Source organism: Capsicum annuum, chromosome 6 (genome assembly GCF_002878395.1).
Source record: "Capsicum annuum cultivar UCD-10X-F1 chromosome 6, UCD10Xv1.1, whole genome shotgun sequence".
NCBI lineage: Eukaryota > Viridiplantae > Streptophyta > Magnoliopsida > Solanales > Solanaceae > Capsicum > Capsicum annuum.
In genome coordinates, this window is record NC_061116.1 from 215065451 (window position 1) to 215079402 (window position 13952).

General features: G+C 38.1%; 1 protein-coding gene across 1 annotated transcript in view; it reads right to left on the reverse strand.

Moving 5' to 3' along the window:
- LOC107873901 (spastin-like) overlaps nucleotides 1-13693 on the reverse strand; it is a 33865-nt gene extending 20172 nt beyond the window's left edge. The window contains exons 1-6 of the mRNA XM_047414566.1: nucleotides 13581-13693; nucleotides 13377-13431; nucleotides 12566-12668; nucleotides 12069-12299; nucleotides 11833-11921; nucleotides 11560-11625 (exon numbers count right to left, since the gene is read on the reverse strand). Of these exons, the coding sequence (XP_047270522.1) occupies nucleotides 11560-11625; nucleotides 11833-11921; nucleotides 12069-12299; nucleotides 12566-12668; nucleotides 13377-13431; nucleotides 13581-13693 (657 nt within the window). The remainder of the gene's footprint in view (nucleotides 1-11559; nucleotides 11626-11832; nucleotides 11922-12068; nucleotides 12300-12565; nucleotides 12669-13376; nucleotides 13432-13580) is intronic.
- Between the last annotated feature and the right edge of the window lie 259 nt (nucleotides 13694-13952).

Sequence of the window (13952 nt, forward strand, 5' to 3'; positions counted from 1 at the left end):
TCTCAAACTCAAAAAGCACTAAATTCAAGACTAAAACGGCCTAGATAAAAAACTGAAAAGCACTAACCATTGAAAGTTTATGTGAAAAACGACGGGATTGAATATGCGTTAGAAACTAAAAAATGAAAAGTAATACATGATGCCTAGCTTGTCGTTGGTCAAACTAAAAAAATACTAATTCAAGACTAAACGGCCAAGAAAAAAAAATGAAAAGCACTAAGCTTTGAAAGTTCATGTGCAAACCTCGGGACTGAATTTGCATTGGAAACTAAAAAAAAAAAATATATGATGACTAGTTTGTCGTTGCTCAAACTAAAAAAGCACTAAATTCAAGACTAAAATTCCCAGATAATTAACTGAAAAGCACTAAGCATTAAAAGTTCACGTGAAAAACGACGGGATTTTGTATGCGTTGGAAAGTAAAAAAGCAAAAGTAATACATGATGTCTATCGTGTCGTTGCTCAAACTAAAAAAGCACTAAATTCAAGACTTAAATGGTCAAGATAAAAAGATGAAAAGCACCATGCATTGAGAGTTCATGTGCAAACCTCGGGACTGAATGTGCATTGAAAACTAAAAAAGATAAAGTGATACATGATGTCTAGAGTGTCGTTGGTCAAATTAAAAAAGCACTAAATTTAAGACAGAAATGACAAAAATTGAAATAAATGAATAAAATTAGCAACTGTAATACTAGGTGACATATTAAAAGACAAAAAGTTTATTAGATTCTTCTCTTTTTCCCTTCTTATAGACTTCTCATTGTATAACAGATTTTGGGTCATCCTGGAGACACCATTTCGTATGATCTTACGACCTCGAAAAGATGTCCTTCGACGACATGCTCTTCCACTTTGTCTCTTTGCTGGACATCCAGAACTCCCACTTGGAGTGATTTGAGTTTGTCCCCATTCAGCCATTTCTGAAATTGAAACCAAGACACAATAAAATGGTTGAACCAGTCAATGTGACATCTTCTGTAACAATTTATCGTAGAAGGTAAAATCTGTTAAAAAATTTAGGAACTAATTAAGACAACAATTATATCAATTCTAATTTATAAACTTATTTAATCCACTTTAATGAATAATGAAAAAAAAATAGCAAGAATAAAAAACATCATTGTCCATTTCTAGGGAAAATATAACAAGTTCATTTAATTATTCTAAATACTTATTCTTAAATAAAATAAACAGTAATGGAACTATTAGTGAAAATGTAAAATATAGTGCTAACATTAGTTGCACTATCTTCTAGGAACTATTTTCTAGAAAAACTCTTTTCTAGGCATTTATCGTATACAACACCCAAAAGAAAAAGTTAAGAATCCTCTTTTTATTTATCATTATTGACAAAGAAAAAATGCACAGTTCATCTTCATGTTTATTTCATCTTCTTCAAGAAACAAACTTCCATAAACCTTCTTCATCTTCTTCTTCTTAATATTTTTTTTAAAACTCAATTTCTTTCACTAATCTATGGAGAAATGAAAAAGAAATCAAATTTGAAGCGTTCTTATAGCACGGCTCATCACAAATCACGAGTTAGATATTTTGATTTACGTCGGGTTCATATTCCCAGATCTTTTTATGGAGATTTTTTTTCTCTAACAGGTATGTACAGAATTCTTAACGATTAATTTTTAGAATTTTCACACTGATTTAAAAATAGATAAGAAAATCAGCATTTAAACGTATCTCCGATGCCACTGATAGAAAATTACGGAACAAAAAAGTGTGTGCCTTGATATTTTTGCAGTGGATGGAATTGATTTTGCTATAGAAAGAATCTGCCCCATGTCTGCTTTGAATCTCTTGGGATCAAAGCGTGATTATCAAAAACCAAATGCCCTTTTTCTTGGAGTTTTTGTTAATTGGAGAGTCAAATTTTGTGTTGCCAAAATACTGATACAAGTTGTTTCTTTTTATCTTCCGTCATTTCCTGATGAAGAAGCACCATAATATATAGTGGAATCTTCAGCAGTTTTGGAGGTTTCATTGTAACCGTTCCCCCCAATTTTTGAAATGAGACTATCCATTAATCTCAATTATTTCAGACTTAGAAACGGGTCGGGTCGTCAGGTCGGGTCGATACACATGGGCGACCCATGACCCAAAAAAATCTAACAATTTATAATAAAGATAAAAATAACAATATTAATTTTGTGTATTCCTTAATTCTCAACAAGATCTTAACTTCTTACTAGAAATAAATTTACAATGTATCATGTTCTTTATTTATTTGCCTTATGATCCTTTCAAAATAAACAAGATTGTTGACTCTAATCTTGAGCACATACGTGTAACTACTTCTCTTCATGAATCCTAGTAGTCATTTGGTAGGATGGACAAAAAATAATAATTTCATTCAAAATAAAAAATTATCTTATCTTAGCCTTTGGTTTAGGGGCATTAGTTAATTCTGAAATTATTTATCCCATCGATATGTACTATAATAGTGAAATAAGTTTTATTTCTATTATGGAATAACTTTGAATATCTCATCCCCTTAACAAATAACCCGGTAGTACTTTATAATCTTCTCCATTAAATTATATTCTTCTTTTGAAATTTACTTTTTCTTGGAAAAGATATTTTCTATGAGCCATAAATTAATAAGGAGAAGAATATAATGATTCATTATTAGTAATTACAGGGATCATGATTTTTTCAAGTTACAAATATGGCCGGAGATGTTTGCTTGTCCATGTTTTCAGAAGGTGAATTTCAAAGGAAGAATGCGATAAGCTTAAAAAAATGGTGAAAGCCGACCTTGCTAAAATTCTTACAGTTGTGGAGCTTGAACGGAAGGCTAAAAATCCTTCATGAAGACAACATAAAGCATAGGATTTCTTGAGAGCTGAAATTGTAGCAGAACCTCATTAATACTGCAAATGAGAAAGGACAGAGACATCAAGTTTTCCAACATCTAGAGCTTGAGCCTCGGCCTAAGGATGAGGATAATGTCAATCAAATACACCAATATCTAGACGAGACATACCCTACAAAGAAGAATATTAATTCTTGGAATGATTCTCGAAGAAGTAAAGCTTGAACCTCTGGCTGAATATGAGGATGAGTGTCACTACCCGAACTAGGTCCTGGCCGTGACGAACATCCCGGACCATGAAGGCCCGGACGTCCTACTCTATCTGATCTGGTAATCATGCACAACATTCATATCATAAAAGTAAATACGGAAATATAATCTAATACGGAAACATGGTCATTAATTCTGGGTTTCAAGACATAAGAAAGAAAACTGCCATTCAAAATATCTGAATAAGATCTGACTCAGTCTACGAAATCTCTACTACATCTCAAAACTACTCTGAAAACTGGGACAAGGCCCCAGTAGACCAAACCAATGGAATAACATAATCTGAAATAACAGGCCTTCTGGAACAAAGAAGGCTCACCACTGAACAGATCACTTCTCTCTAGAATACTCTACTGATTAACCGAACCCTTAGACTGAGCCTCCGAACCTGGGAGGTAGGAGGTCAATACAGATGTACTGGTACACAGAGCAGATCCAAAATAATAGTTTATATTCAATATATATGAGAGCAATTTACAACAGTTCAAAAACATATCAGATAGTAAGAAATCTCATGGGCATTTTCGAAAGACTCTATAAAATTATCTGAACTCTGAGACACTCTTAATTTTACTTCTGTGCTAGGTGGTATACCCTACAACTCTGAAATTCCACAGGCTATATGGAATCCATCATTAACTCAGCGGGAAAGCCTCCAACCCAAGTGTGCCGCAAGGGTTGGAGTCTCTGACTCTGCTACACCACACTGTCATCGCCAATGTAAAAATAATATACCCGGATCGGCATACAAAAAATCCCAAGAACACAAAAAAACAAACACCAAAACAATCCACTAGTTCAAGGAACTATGGACCTCTTTTGGTGACACATCTCGGATTCAAGAACACAACAAAAACACCATGTAATGAGGTGTTTAACACCTAATTTCCAGCAGCAAACCAAACTATATTATGAAAATAAAAATGAAGAACAACAATGTTACAACCACAATAACCAAACGAACAACAACAACACAAACTACAAGATTAGGACAAGAAACAAAGATAGATAGTTAGACAAGTGTTGACGTAGTCTTAACAACCCAAGCGCATATTCACTCTTGGACCTTTAACACTTCATACAACAAAAACCTAACTCTTACAATGACACAAGAGGGGCATCCACCTCTCAAAGCACCAAAGTCTCAAGCTTTACAACACACAAGAAAATCCACCCGTATACCTTAATTTTAGTTTTGAGAACTCTCTCTCACAAGAGCAGTGTCTTCAATATCAAGCATAAACTAAGAAAATAAATCCTACAAGGTTCTATTTATACAACATTACAAATAATAAAGAAATGACAAAAGAGCTCTTTAGTGACTAGTCTTCAAAAATACTCAAAAGTGTCATGATCATAATCATACTTGTATCATCCTCTCCATCTTGAGAGGAATTTGACCACAAATTCACGGGCTCACCTCTTTTACAGAGGCACTTCACAATCTCCTTCTTCCGGCCACACATCTTCTCTATACTCTTTATTTTACACTTTGGCTTCTTTTTGCTCTCCATCTTGTGGTTTGTCATCATTCTTAACCGATTCAATGCCCACCTCTTCTCCAAGATAGTACAATCTACCCCTCCTTAGGATCATATTCTGCCGATTTGGATACTCACTGTCCTTGTGCCCCCACCCTTAACACTTGAAGCATTGAAACCCCTTGGGATTGGAAGTAGAATTCAATTTACCTTCATACCTTGTAGGATGTTTTTGGAAACCCTTAGTGGCCTCAGGTTGGGTAGATATGAATAAGTTCTCTTTGAGCTCTCTCTCAACCTCTAAAACCATGTGGAAGATGTCATCTACGGTGTCAAATTTGTGAAGAGTCATGCGAGTGGAGATGTCCTTTTTTAACCCTACCTTAAAGCGCACAATTTCATGACTTACTTGCTCGCCTCGGTGATCAAGTTTCAACATTAATTGTTGAAATTCATCATAGTAAGCCATGACACTCTTTCTCCCTTGCCTCAAATTATACAATTTTGCAAGAAGCTCATGCTTATAAGTCTCGAGAAAGTACCGTTGCCACATAAGGTTCTTCAACTGAAACCAAGGAGGAGGTTGTCCCCCAATCATCTCATTCCCAAACCGTTTAACATACTCCCACCATGTATTAGCATACCCTTCGAAGTGAGCTATAGCATAGCAACTTTTCTTTTCTTCGGTGAGATCATTAAGTTGGAAGATCTTGTCACAAGACGACTCCCATGTAAGGTAGGCTTCAAGATTACTCTCACTTTTGAAAATGGGAAGGCTCACTTTGATGGAATTGAGACCTACATCTCAATTTGGATGGCCATATCTCACCTCTTAGTCTAACTCCCCATGTCTAACCCTCACTCTTTCTTCCCTCAAGTAAACATCATCATACGGACCATAACCACCATGTTATTCTCCCCTACCATAGCCCTCAACATGGATGGGTCTATTTGGGTTAAGTGGAGCTTGTGTGGCGGGATTGGATTTAGATAGTAAGGTCTTTGGTCAAGTGGAGTTTGGATGAGAGGGTTTGGGTTTCATGGTGGTATTTGGGTTCCAAGCCCTTCTTGTTGGACTTGGTGGAGTGGGGTTTGGGAGTAGAAATTGGTTGGATTCGTGGAAATTGGTGGATATAGCATTTGGTGCATGGTCTCGGGGGTATTAGTTGGGGAATTATTTTGAGGTGTGGAAGGTAGACTCCTTTGGCTTTCCACACGTTCTAATCTCCCACTTATTGATGCCACATCCGTATCTAATTTCTCAAGACCCACATTCAACCTAGCCACATCTCGGGACATAGTTTAAGGCGAGCCAAAATGACATTGATGGCATTATTATCCATTATTTGAGCATTTGAAGCCTCAGGTTCCATTGTGGTTATTCCAAAAATAACCCTTCAAGTTACGGTCCAAAAAGACACCCAATCAGTCCACAACACCACACACAACAATACAATACAAATTCTACAAAACAAAACACACGTGAGTTCAAAACAACCTCCCACAATGAGATCTCACTTCAGGTTTCTTCAAACTCAAGCTTAACAATGGTGGATGGCTCAAATAACCTCCAATTTAGCTCAAATTCTAACTCCATACTCCTATAGTTTTAGAGAACACAAATCTAACACTAAAAACACAAGAAAAACACAAAATCAAAAACTCAAAATTTGACCTAGGGTCAAAAATGGGTTTTTTTTTCGAGGGGGAGGGGGGGAATTTTCGATTTTGACACTTCTTTTTTGTTGGTATTTTCAATTTCTTGACTCTAATAGTGTTAGGTAACAAGGATATAACACTAGAAACACAAAAAACACACAAAAATCAAGTTTTTTTAAAAGACCCTAAAAACGTGATTAGTAACTTTTTTTCTTTTTCTTTCTTTTCACTTTTTTTTTATTTTCAAGATAACAATCCCAAGATTGATTTTGTTGCAACAAAATGAAACCTTGCTTTGATATCAAATGATACAAGACAGCCCAAGAACATAGAAAATAAACACCAAAACAGTCCACTAGTTCAAGGAACTATGGACCTCTTTTGGTGACTCCTCTCGGATTCAAGAACACCATGTAATGAGGTATTTAACACCTAATTTCCAGCAGCAAACTAAACTATATTATGACAATAAAAATAAAGAACAACAATGTTACAACCACAATAACCAAATGAACAAAAACAACAAAAACTACAAGATTAGGACAAGAAACAAAGATAGATAGTTAGACAAGTGTTGATGTAGTATTAACAACCCAAGAGCATATTCACTCTTGGACCTTTAACACTTCATATAACAAAAACCTAACTCTTACAATGACACAAGAGGGGCATCCACCTCTCAAAGCACCAAAGTCTCAAGCTTTGCAACACACAAGAGAATCCACCCTTATACCCTAATTTCAGTTTTGAGAACTCTCTCTCACAAGAGTAGTGTCTTCAATATCAAGCATAAACTAAGAAAATAAACCCTACAAGGTTTTATTTATACAACATTACAAATAATAGAGAAATGACAAAAGAGCTCTTTAGCAACTAGTCTTCAAAAATTCTCAAAAGTGTCATGATCATAATCATACTTGTATCATTTGGGCAACCACCTAACCCTCTTTAAGTTCATTTTTAGCTCTTTAAAACATCCATTCTCTGAAAACAAACTCTGAAAACATACTCTATTATAGCATACATACTTATGGTATCATCATACCATTGACTTGCAAGTCACGTCTCTGAGCTATTATCAGCATATTACAATCTCTATTTTCAAAACATAAATTCGGGACCACCATATCAATAAATCATTGCAAAGAACTCTTTCTCTAAAACTCATGTAAACAGATGTATGCAACTCTCTTTGTCAAACTTTCAATGATGCAAGGTGGTCATATCAAATCTCTTAATCTCATGCAAATCTTTCTCTTTTAATAAAATATATTGACATCAAAAAACTCCCTCTCTTAAATCTCTAAATCATGCTCAAAATACTATGGTATTTGCGTAAAAAAATTTCAAGCCATAAATCATGCATTTCATAAGTTGTGCTCTCACACAATTTTAAATCTAAATTTTCATACATATACATACACATGTAAATCAATTTAAGGGGGAAAGGCCTAAAGACCAAATCAACAATACAATTAAATATTCATAATAAATCATGTATTTCAAAAACCCCTTTCTAAATTCATGCTTGATAATCTTTAAATCATGTTCTAGTATTTACAAGCCCATGTAGTTTTTAGGATAAACCCCACGTACCTCAATTTAGAATTTGATGGATGATTCTTGAAGCCTACGATTTGGGGTTCCAAATCTTCAATCAATCTTGAAAACTCACAGTTAAATCTTGAGTTATTTGGGATTTCTTCTTTGAAACCCTAAGGAGTGTTCTTGATGGGTTTTGATGAAAATATCAATAATGAGGTCATTTGAGATTAAATACCGTGTTTAGGATAATAAGGGGGTTGAAAATACCCAATATATCCTTAATGAGACGGACTAAAAATATAACTAGGAGCCCAATTTCATGTGCCACCGCGACGCGCCACAATCATGGTGGCTCACTGCAAATTGACAATTTCTATTCACGCGCCACAATCGCGTTGTCCCACTGGTTGGGACTAAAACTTTAGCGCGACGCGCCACAATCGCTCTATGCTGTTGGAATTTGACAATTTCTAAATAGGCCCCCTCTGCGATGCACCAAGCATCAAAATGACGGTGTTTTACGACTAGAACTTAAATTAGCCATAACTTCTTTCCCAGGTATCGTATTTGGGAGAATCTTATTTCGACGGAAAGCGCATTCAATTCCCCACATGATAAAAATTTAAATTAGGGAAATTATATATGGTTTAAACTTTACTCACTTTGAAAGTCAAAAAATGAGACTAAGCTTCTTTGACACAATTCTAGTCATTTAACTCTAAGAGCATATTACCACGAGCTAACGCATGGATGATTTTTGTGGGGTGTTACATTATCCCTCTCTTGGGATCATTCATCCCCGAATGATGACGCGGAACACAGACAAGCACGATTTAATGTATACTAAGGCCATAAAAGAATAATACAAGGATTGTACCTTCTATTTCATCATCCACCGGATCAAACAAGTTTGGGTATCTATCTCTCATGTCATTTTTTGATTCCCAAGTTGCTTCCTCAACTTTCTGATTTCTCCACCACACCTTAACTGACACTATCTATTTGCTCTTCAACTTCCGAACTTGGTGATCTAAGAGTGCAATAGGTTCCTCTTCATATGACAATGAGTCTGTCACCTTGATCTCCTCTACAAGAAACACTAGGGAATGGTCTCCAATACATTTCTTCAATATGGATATGTGAAATACCGGATTAACAGAGCCTAAACTTGTAGGCAACTCTAACTCATAAGCAACTCCCCCTATCCTTCTCAAAATCTGGTAAGGACCTATATAGCGAGGACTCAACTTACCTCTCTTCCTGAAACGCATGACTCCCTTCATAGAAGAAACTTTGAGAAACACCCAATCACCAACCTAGAACTCTAAGTCTCTTCTCCTAACATTGGCATAGGACTTCTGTCGACTCTAGGCTGTCTTAAGTCGTTCTCTAATAATTTTCACGTCCTCCATTGCCTGATGAACAAGATCAGGACCAAAAAATTGAGTCTCACCCACTTCATACATTTCTATTGGCGACCTACATCTTCTTCCATACAATGCCTCAAAAGGAGCCATCTTAATACTGGCATGGTAACTGTTATTATATACGAACTCTATCAATGGCAAGTGATCCACCCAACTCCCCTTAAAGTCAATTATGAAGGCCCTTAACATATCCTCAATAGTATAAATGGTGCGTTCAGCTTGCCCATCAGTCTGAGGGTGGAATGCAGTACTTAAGTTCACTTGGGTACCTAAACCCCTCTGAAAAGACCTCCAAAACTGCAAAGAGAATTGCGTACCTCGATCAGATATGATGGATACAGGTGCTCCATGTAAACGGACTATCTCCTCAATGTACAGCTTGGCATAGTCATCTCCCGAATAGTTGGTCCTCGCAGGCAGAAAGTGAGCTGACTTGGTCAGCCGATCAATAATTACCCAAATAGAAGTATACTAATTTCAGGACCTCAGAAGTCCCGTAGTGAAATCCATATTGATCATTTCCCATTTCAATAAAGGCAAGGCTATCTCTTAAGAAGTACCACCTAGCCTCATATGCTCTGCTTTTACTTGTTGACAATTCAAACACTTGGCAAAAAAATTAGCCACATCACGCTTCATATTATTCCACCAGTAAATAGCTTTCAGATCATGATACATCTTAGTAGAGCCTGGGTGAACAACATACCTTGAAGTGTGAGCTTCATCAAGGATCCTTTTTCGTAACCCATCTACATATGGCACACATAGTCTGCCCTGATATCTCAAAACTCCATCACCACCAATTTCAAAAGACATCACCTTCTGTTGACCCACATCATTCTTGATCTGCATCAAGATTGGATCTTCAACCTATTTCTCTTTAACTTCAGCACAAAGGGAAGATTTAGCTACCTCATGAACAACCACTCCCCCATCTTCAGAATCCAAGAGTCGCACTCCTAGATTTGTAAGTCAGTAAATATCCTTCACCATCTTCCTCTTTCCTTTTTCAACATGCGAAAGAATGCCCATAGATAACCTACTGAGGGCATCAGCTACCATATTTGCCTTGCCCGGATGGTTGTGCAGGATCATGTCATAATCCTTTAAAAGTTCCAACCACCGCTATTGCCTGAGTTTCAATTCTTTGTGTGAGAAAACATACTGCAAACTCTTATTATCAGTAAATATATCAACATGTACCCCATAGAGATAATGCCGCCAGATTTTGAGCGCAAACACCACAGCCGCTAACTCTAAGTCATGGGTGGGGTAATTTTGCTCATGCACTTTTAACTGCCTAGACGTATAAGCCACCACTTTACTATGCTGCATAAGTAAAAATCCAAGTCTCACACGAGATGCATCACAGTACACAACAAACCCTTTCGCACCTTTTGAAAGAGTCAAAATAGGAGCAGTTGTCTACTTATCTTTTAACTTCTCAAAACTATTCTCACAATAGTCAGACCAGACGAACTTCACCTTTTTCTAAGTCAACTTAGTAAGTGGTGAAGCTATGGAAGAAAAACTCTCTATAAATCTTCTTTTATACCCTGCCAAATCCAAGAAGCTCTGACTATCGATTGGAGTCGTGGGTCTGGTCCATTTTCTCACTGCCTCAATCTTATGGGGATCACCTTAATCCCGTCACTAGACACGATATGCCCCAAGAAAGCAATAGCATTAAGCCAGAATTTGCACTTGGAAAATTTCGCATACAACTCATGATCTTTGAGAGTCTGAAAGATGATTCAGAGGTGATTGGCATGGTCCTCCTCACTCTTGGAATAAATTAGAATATCATCAATGAAAACTATAACAAACAGATCTAGAAACTGATGAAACACCCTATTTATTAGGGCTATGAAAGCCACAGGGGCGTTAGCCAATCGAAAGGACATGACTAAGAATTTATAATGACTGTATCCGGTTTGAAACTCTGTTTTAGGAATATCTGACTCCCTAACCTTCAACTAATGATATCCTGAATAAAGGTCTATCTTTGAAAAACATTAGCACCCTGAAGTTGGTCAAAAAGATCATCAATCCTAGGAAGAGGATATTTATTTTTAATCGTAACCTTATTCAACTGGCAGTAATCTTTGCACATACGAAGGGAACCATTTTTCTTTCGCATGAAGATTACAGGTGCACCCTAGGGAGAAACACTAGGATGGATAAAACCTTTATCTAGAAGATCTGCTAGCTGCTCTTTCAACTCTTTCAACCCTGCAGGAGCCATTCTATATGGAGGAATAGAGATGGGATGGGTATTTGGAAACAAATCAATACCAAAATCTATCTCCCTATTAGGTGGTATTCCTGGGAGATCATCTAGAAAAACTTCTGGGATCTCATTCACCATAAGGACAGACTGAAGAGAAGGTCTTTCGGTATTCGAATCTTTAACCTGAATAAGATGATACAAACAGCCCTTAAAAATGAGTTTACAGGCTCTGAGACAAGAGATGAACTTCCCTCTAGGTGCTAAAGAATGCCCCTCCCATTCTATTGTTGGCTCATTCGGGAAAGAGAAAGTAACATTTCAGGTTCTATAATTTAGCGTGTCATAGCACGAATGAAGCCAATCCATCCTTAAGATAGCATTAAAATCAACCATGTCTATGTCTATGAGGTCTGCCGGAGTATTCCGCCCATAAACAGTTACCACACAATTTCTATACACGCTCCTAGCCACAATAGAGTCTTCCATCGGAGTGGAAACAGAAAAAGGTTTGCCAATTATATCGATCTCAAACCCAAAACCAACAGCCACATAAGAGGTCACGTAAGACAGGGTAGACCCGGGATCAAGTAACACATAAACATCACGGGAAAAAATTTGCAACGTACCAGTAACTACATCCGGTGAGGCCTCTGCCTCTTGGCGGTTGGTCAAGGTGTACAACCGGTTGCGGCTATTTTCGATGGCTGAAGTGGCACCCTTCTGAGGCGATGGTGGTGCAGAAGAATTAGCCTGTGACTTAGAGCCACTAACATTACCCTTTGCTACCGGACGTTCTCTCTGGATATGGGCTAGTTGGCCATACGAATAACACACTATAGCGCCAAACTGACATCTCCCTGAATGATTCCTCCCACATTTCTCACAGCATGGGTATGTCCTAGAGGTCTGAGCTACAATTCCTTGAGACTGTGAACCCTACATCCTCGGCCCTTGCCTATACTGAAAATCTTGAGTGCGTTGTACGGCTGGGGGTCTGGTCACCAGGCACTAACTGCAGACTGCGCATTACCCCAATTCTTCTTCTTCAGCTATTTGTTACCCTAATTCCCACTCTGCTGCTGACTGTAGCTCTGGTCTGTTGTTATGGCTCTCTTTTACTAACTGTCCTTCCCTCTAGATTCAACAATTTTCTTTTTCTTTTCCTCAACTTGTTGCATGTGGACTGATAGTCTGGCAAAATCCATTTCCCGATTCAACATTGCTCCCTGACATTCAAGCACTAAGTCATCTAAAAGCCAGGATACAAATTTCCTCATTTGGGCTCTTATGTTACTAGTCATCTCTGGAGCATAACGGGCTAGTTGGTTGAACATCAGAGCGGACTCCTGGATACTCATCTTACCCTGCTTTAGATTTATAAACTTTTCGGCTTTGGCCTCCCTCATCTTGAGAGGAAAGAATCGATCAAGGAAGGATTCCACGAACTCGACCCAAATTATGGACTCATCATGCTCACTCTTTGAATCTTCCTACTCGTTATATCATTTGTTTGCTACATCCTTAAGCTGGTAAGCCACTAACTCAACCCCCTCTGCCTCATCTATATGCATCACCTTAAAGATCTTCTCTATCTCGTCCAAAAACTCCTGTGGATCCTCTTCTACCTTGGTACCAGTAAAATTGGGTGGGTTCATCCTCATGAACTGGTCCACTCTTGTAGCCTCAGATGTAACAGATGCAGACCTAATATCTTCCGACCGTTGAGTCTGTGCGGCTACCAACTGGGCAAGCATGTGAATGGACTATCTGAATTCTACATTAGATACCTCTCTCTCGCGAGGTTGAGTGTGGTTAGTCCCCGTTCGGGGAGTTTTGGGTGCCCTAAGTGTGCTGGTCTGAGGGACTCCCAGAGTAGCATCAATCTCTGGATTCTAAGCTCTATTTTGGGTCCTCATCCCATGAGTAGGACGGACCTCATCTGTCTGTGCATTCTGATCGATAATACGACAGGGAGGCATGATTGTTTTTCTAAAACACAAAAGATCATCAATTAGGGGACAACTCAGACTCTGAAGCACGAACTAAACCACAAAGAAGAGAAAAATTCCTAAACGCATAGTAGCCTCCTTCTTATAAGTGTGGCACGCTACATATCTATAAACAAGATTCTACCTGACCTGATTTCACAAACACCCTGGGACCATGAACCGTGCATTGAGACCATTCTGTCATGACCCAACTCGAGGTCCTGGCCACGACGAGCATCCCAAACCGTCAAGGCCCGAGACATCCCTCTAACTCCCAAACCCACTAGTGATATTGTCCGCTTTAGGCCCAGACTTGCACGGCTTTAAAATGCGTCACTAGTGAGTAAGGTTTTCTTACTTATATACCCAGAATCCCTCCTGTGTTTTGCTGATGTGGGACTCCTTCCTAAGTTGGGGTGTTACATACACCTCTCTTTATGGACTCAGCGTCCTCGCTGAGGTTTACCCCACCAAATAGGATTTACCTACACTCAGGACTGAGGTTTGCCCCGCCTTACCGCA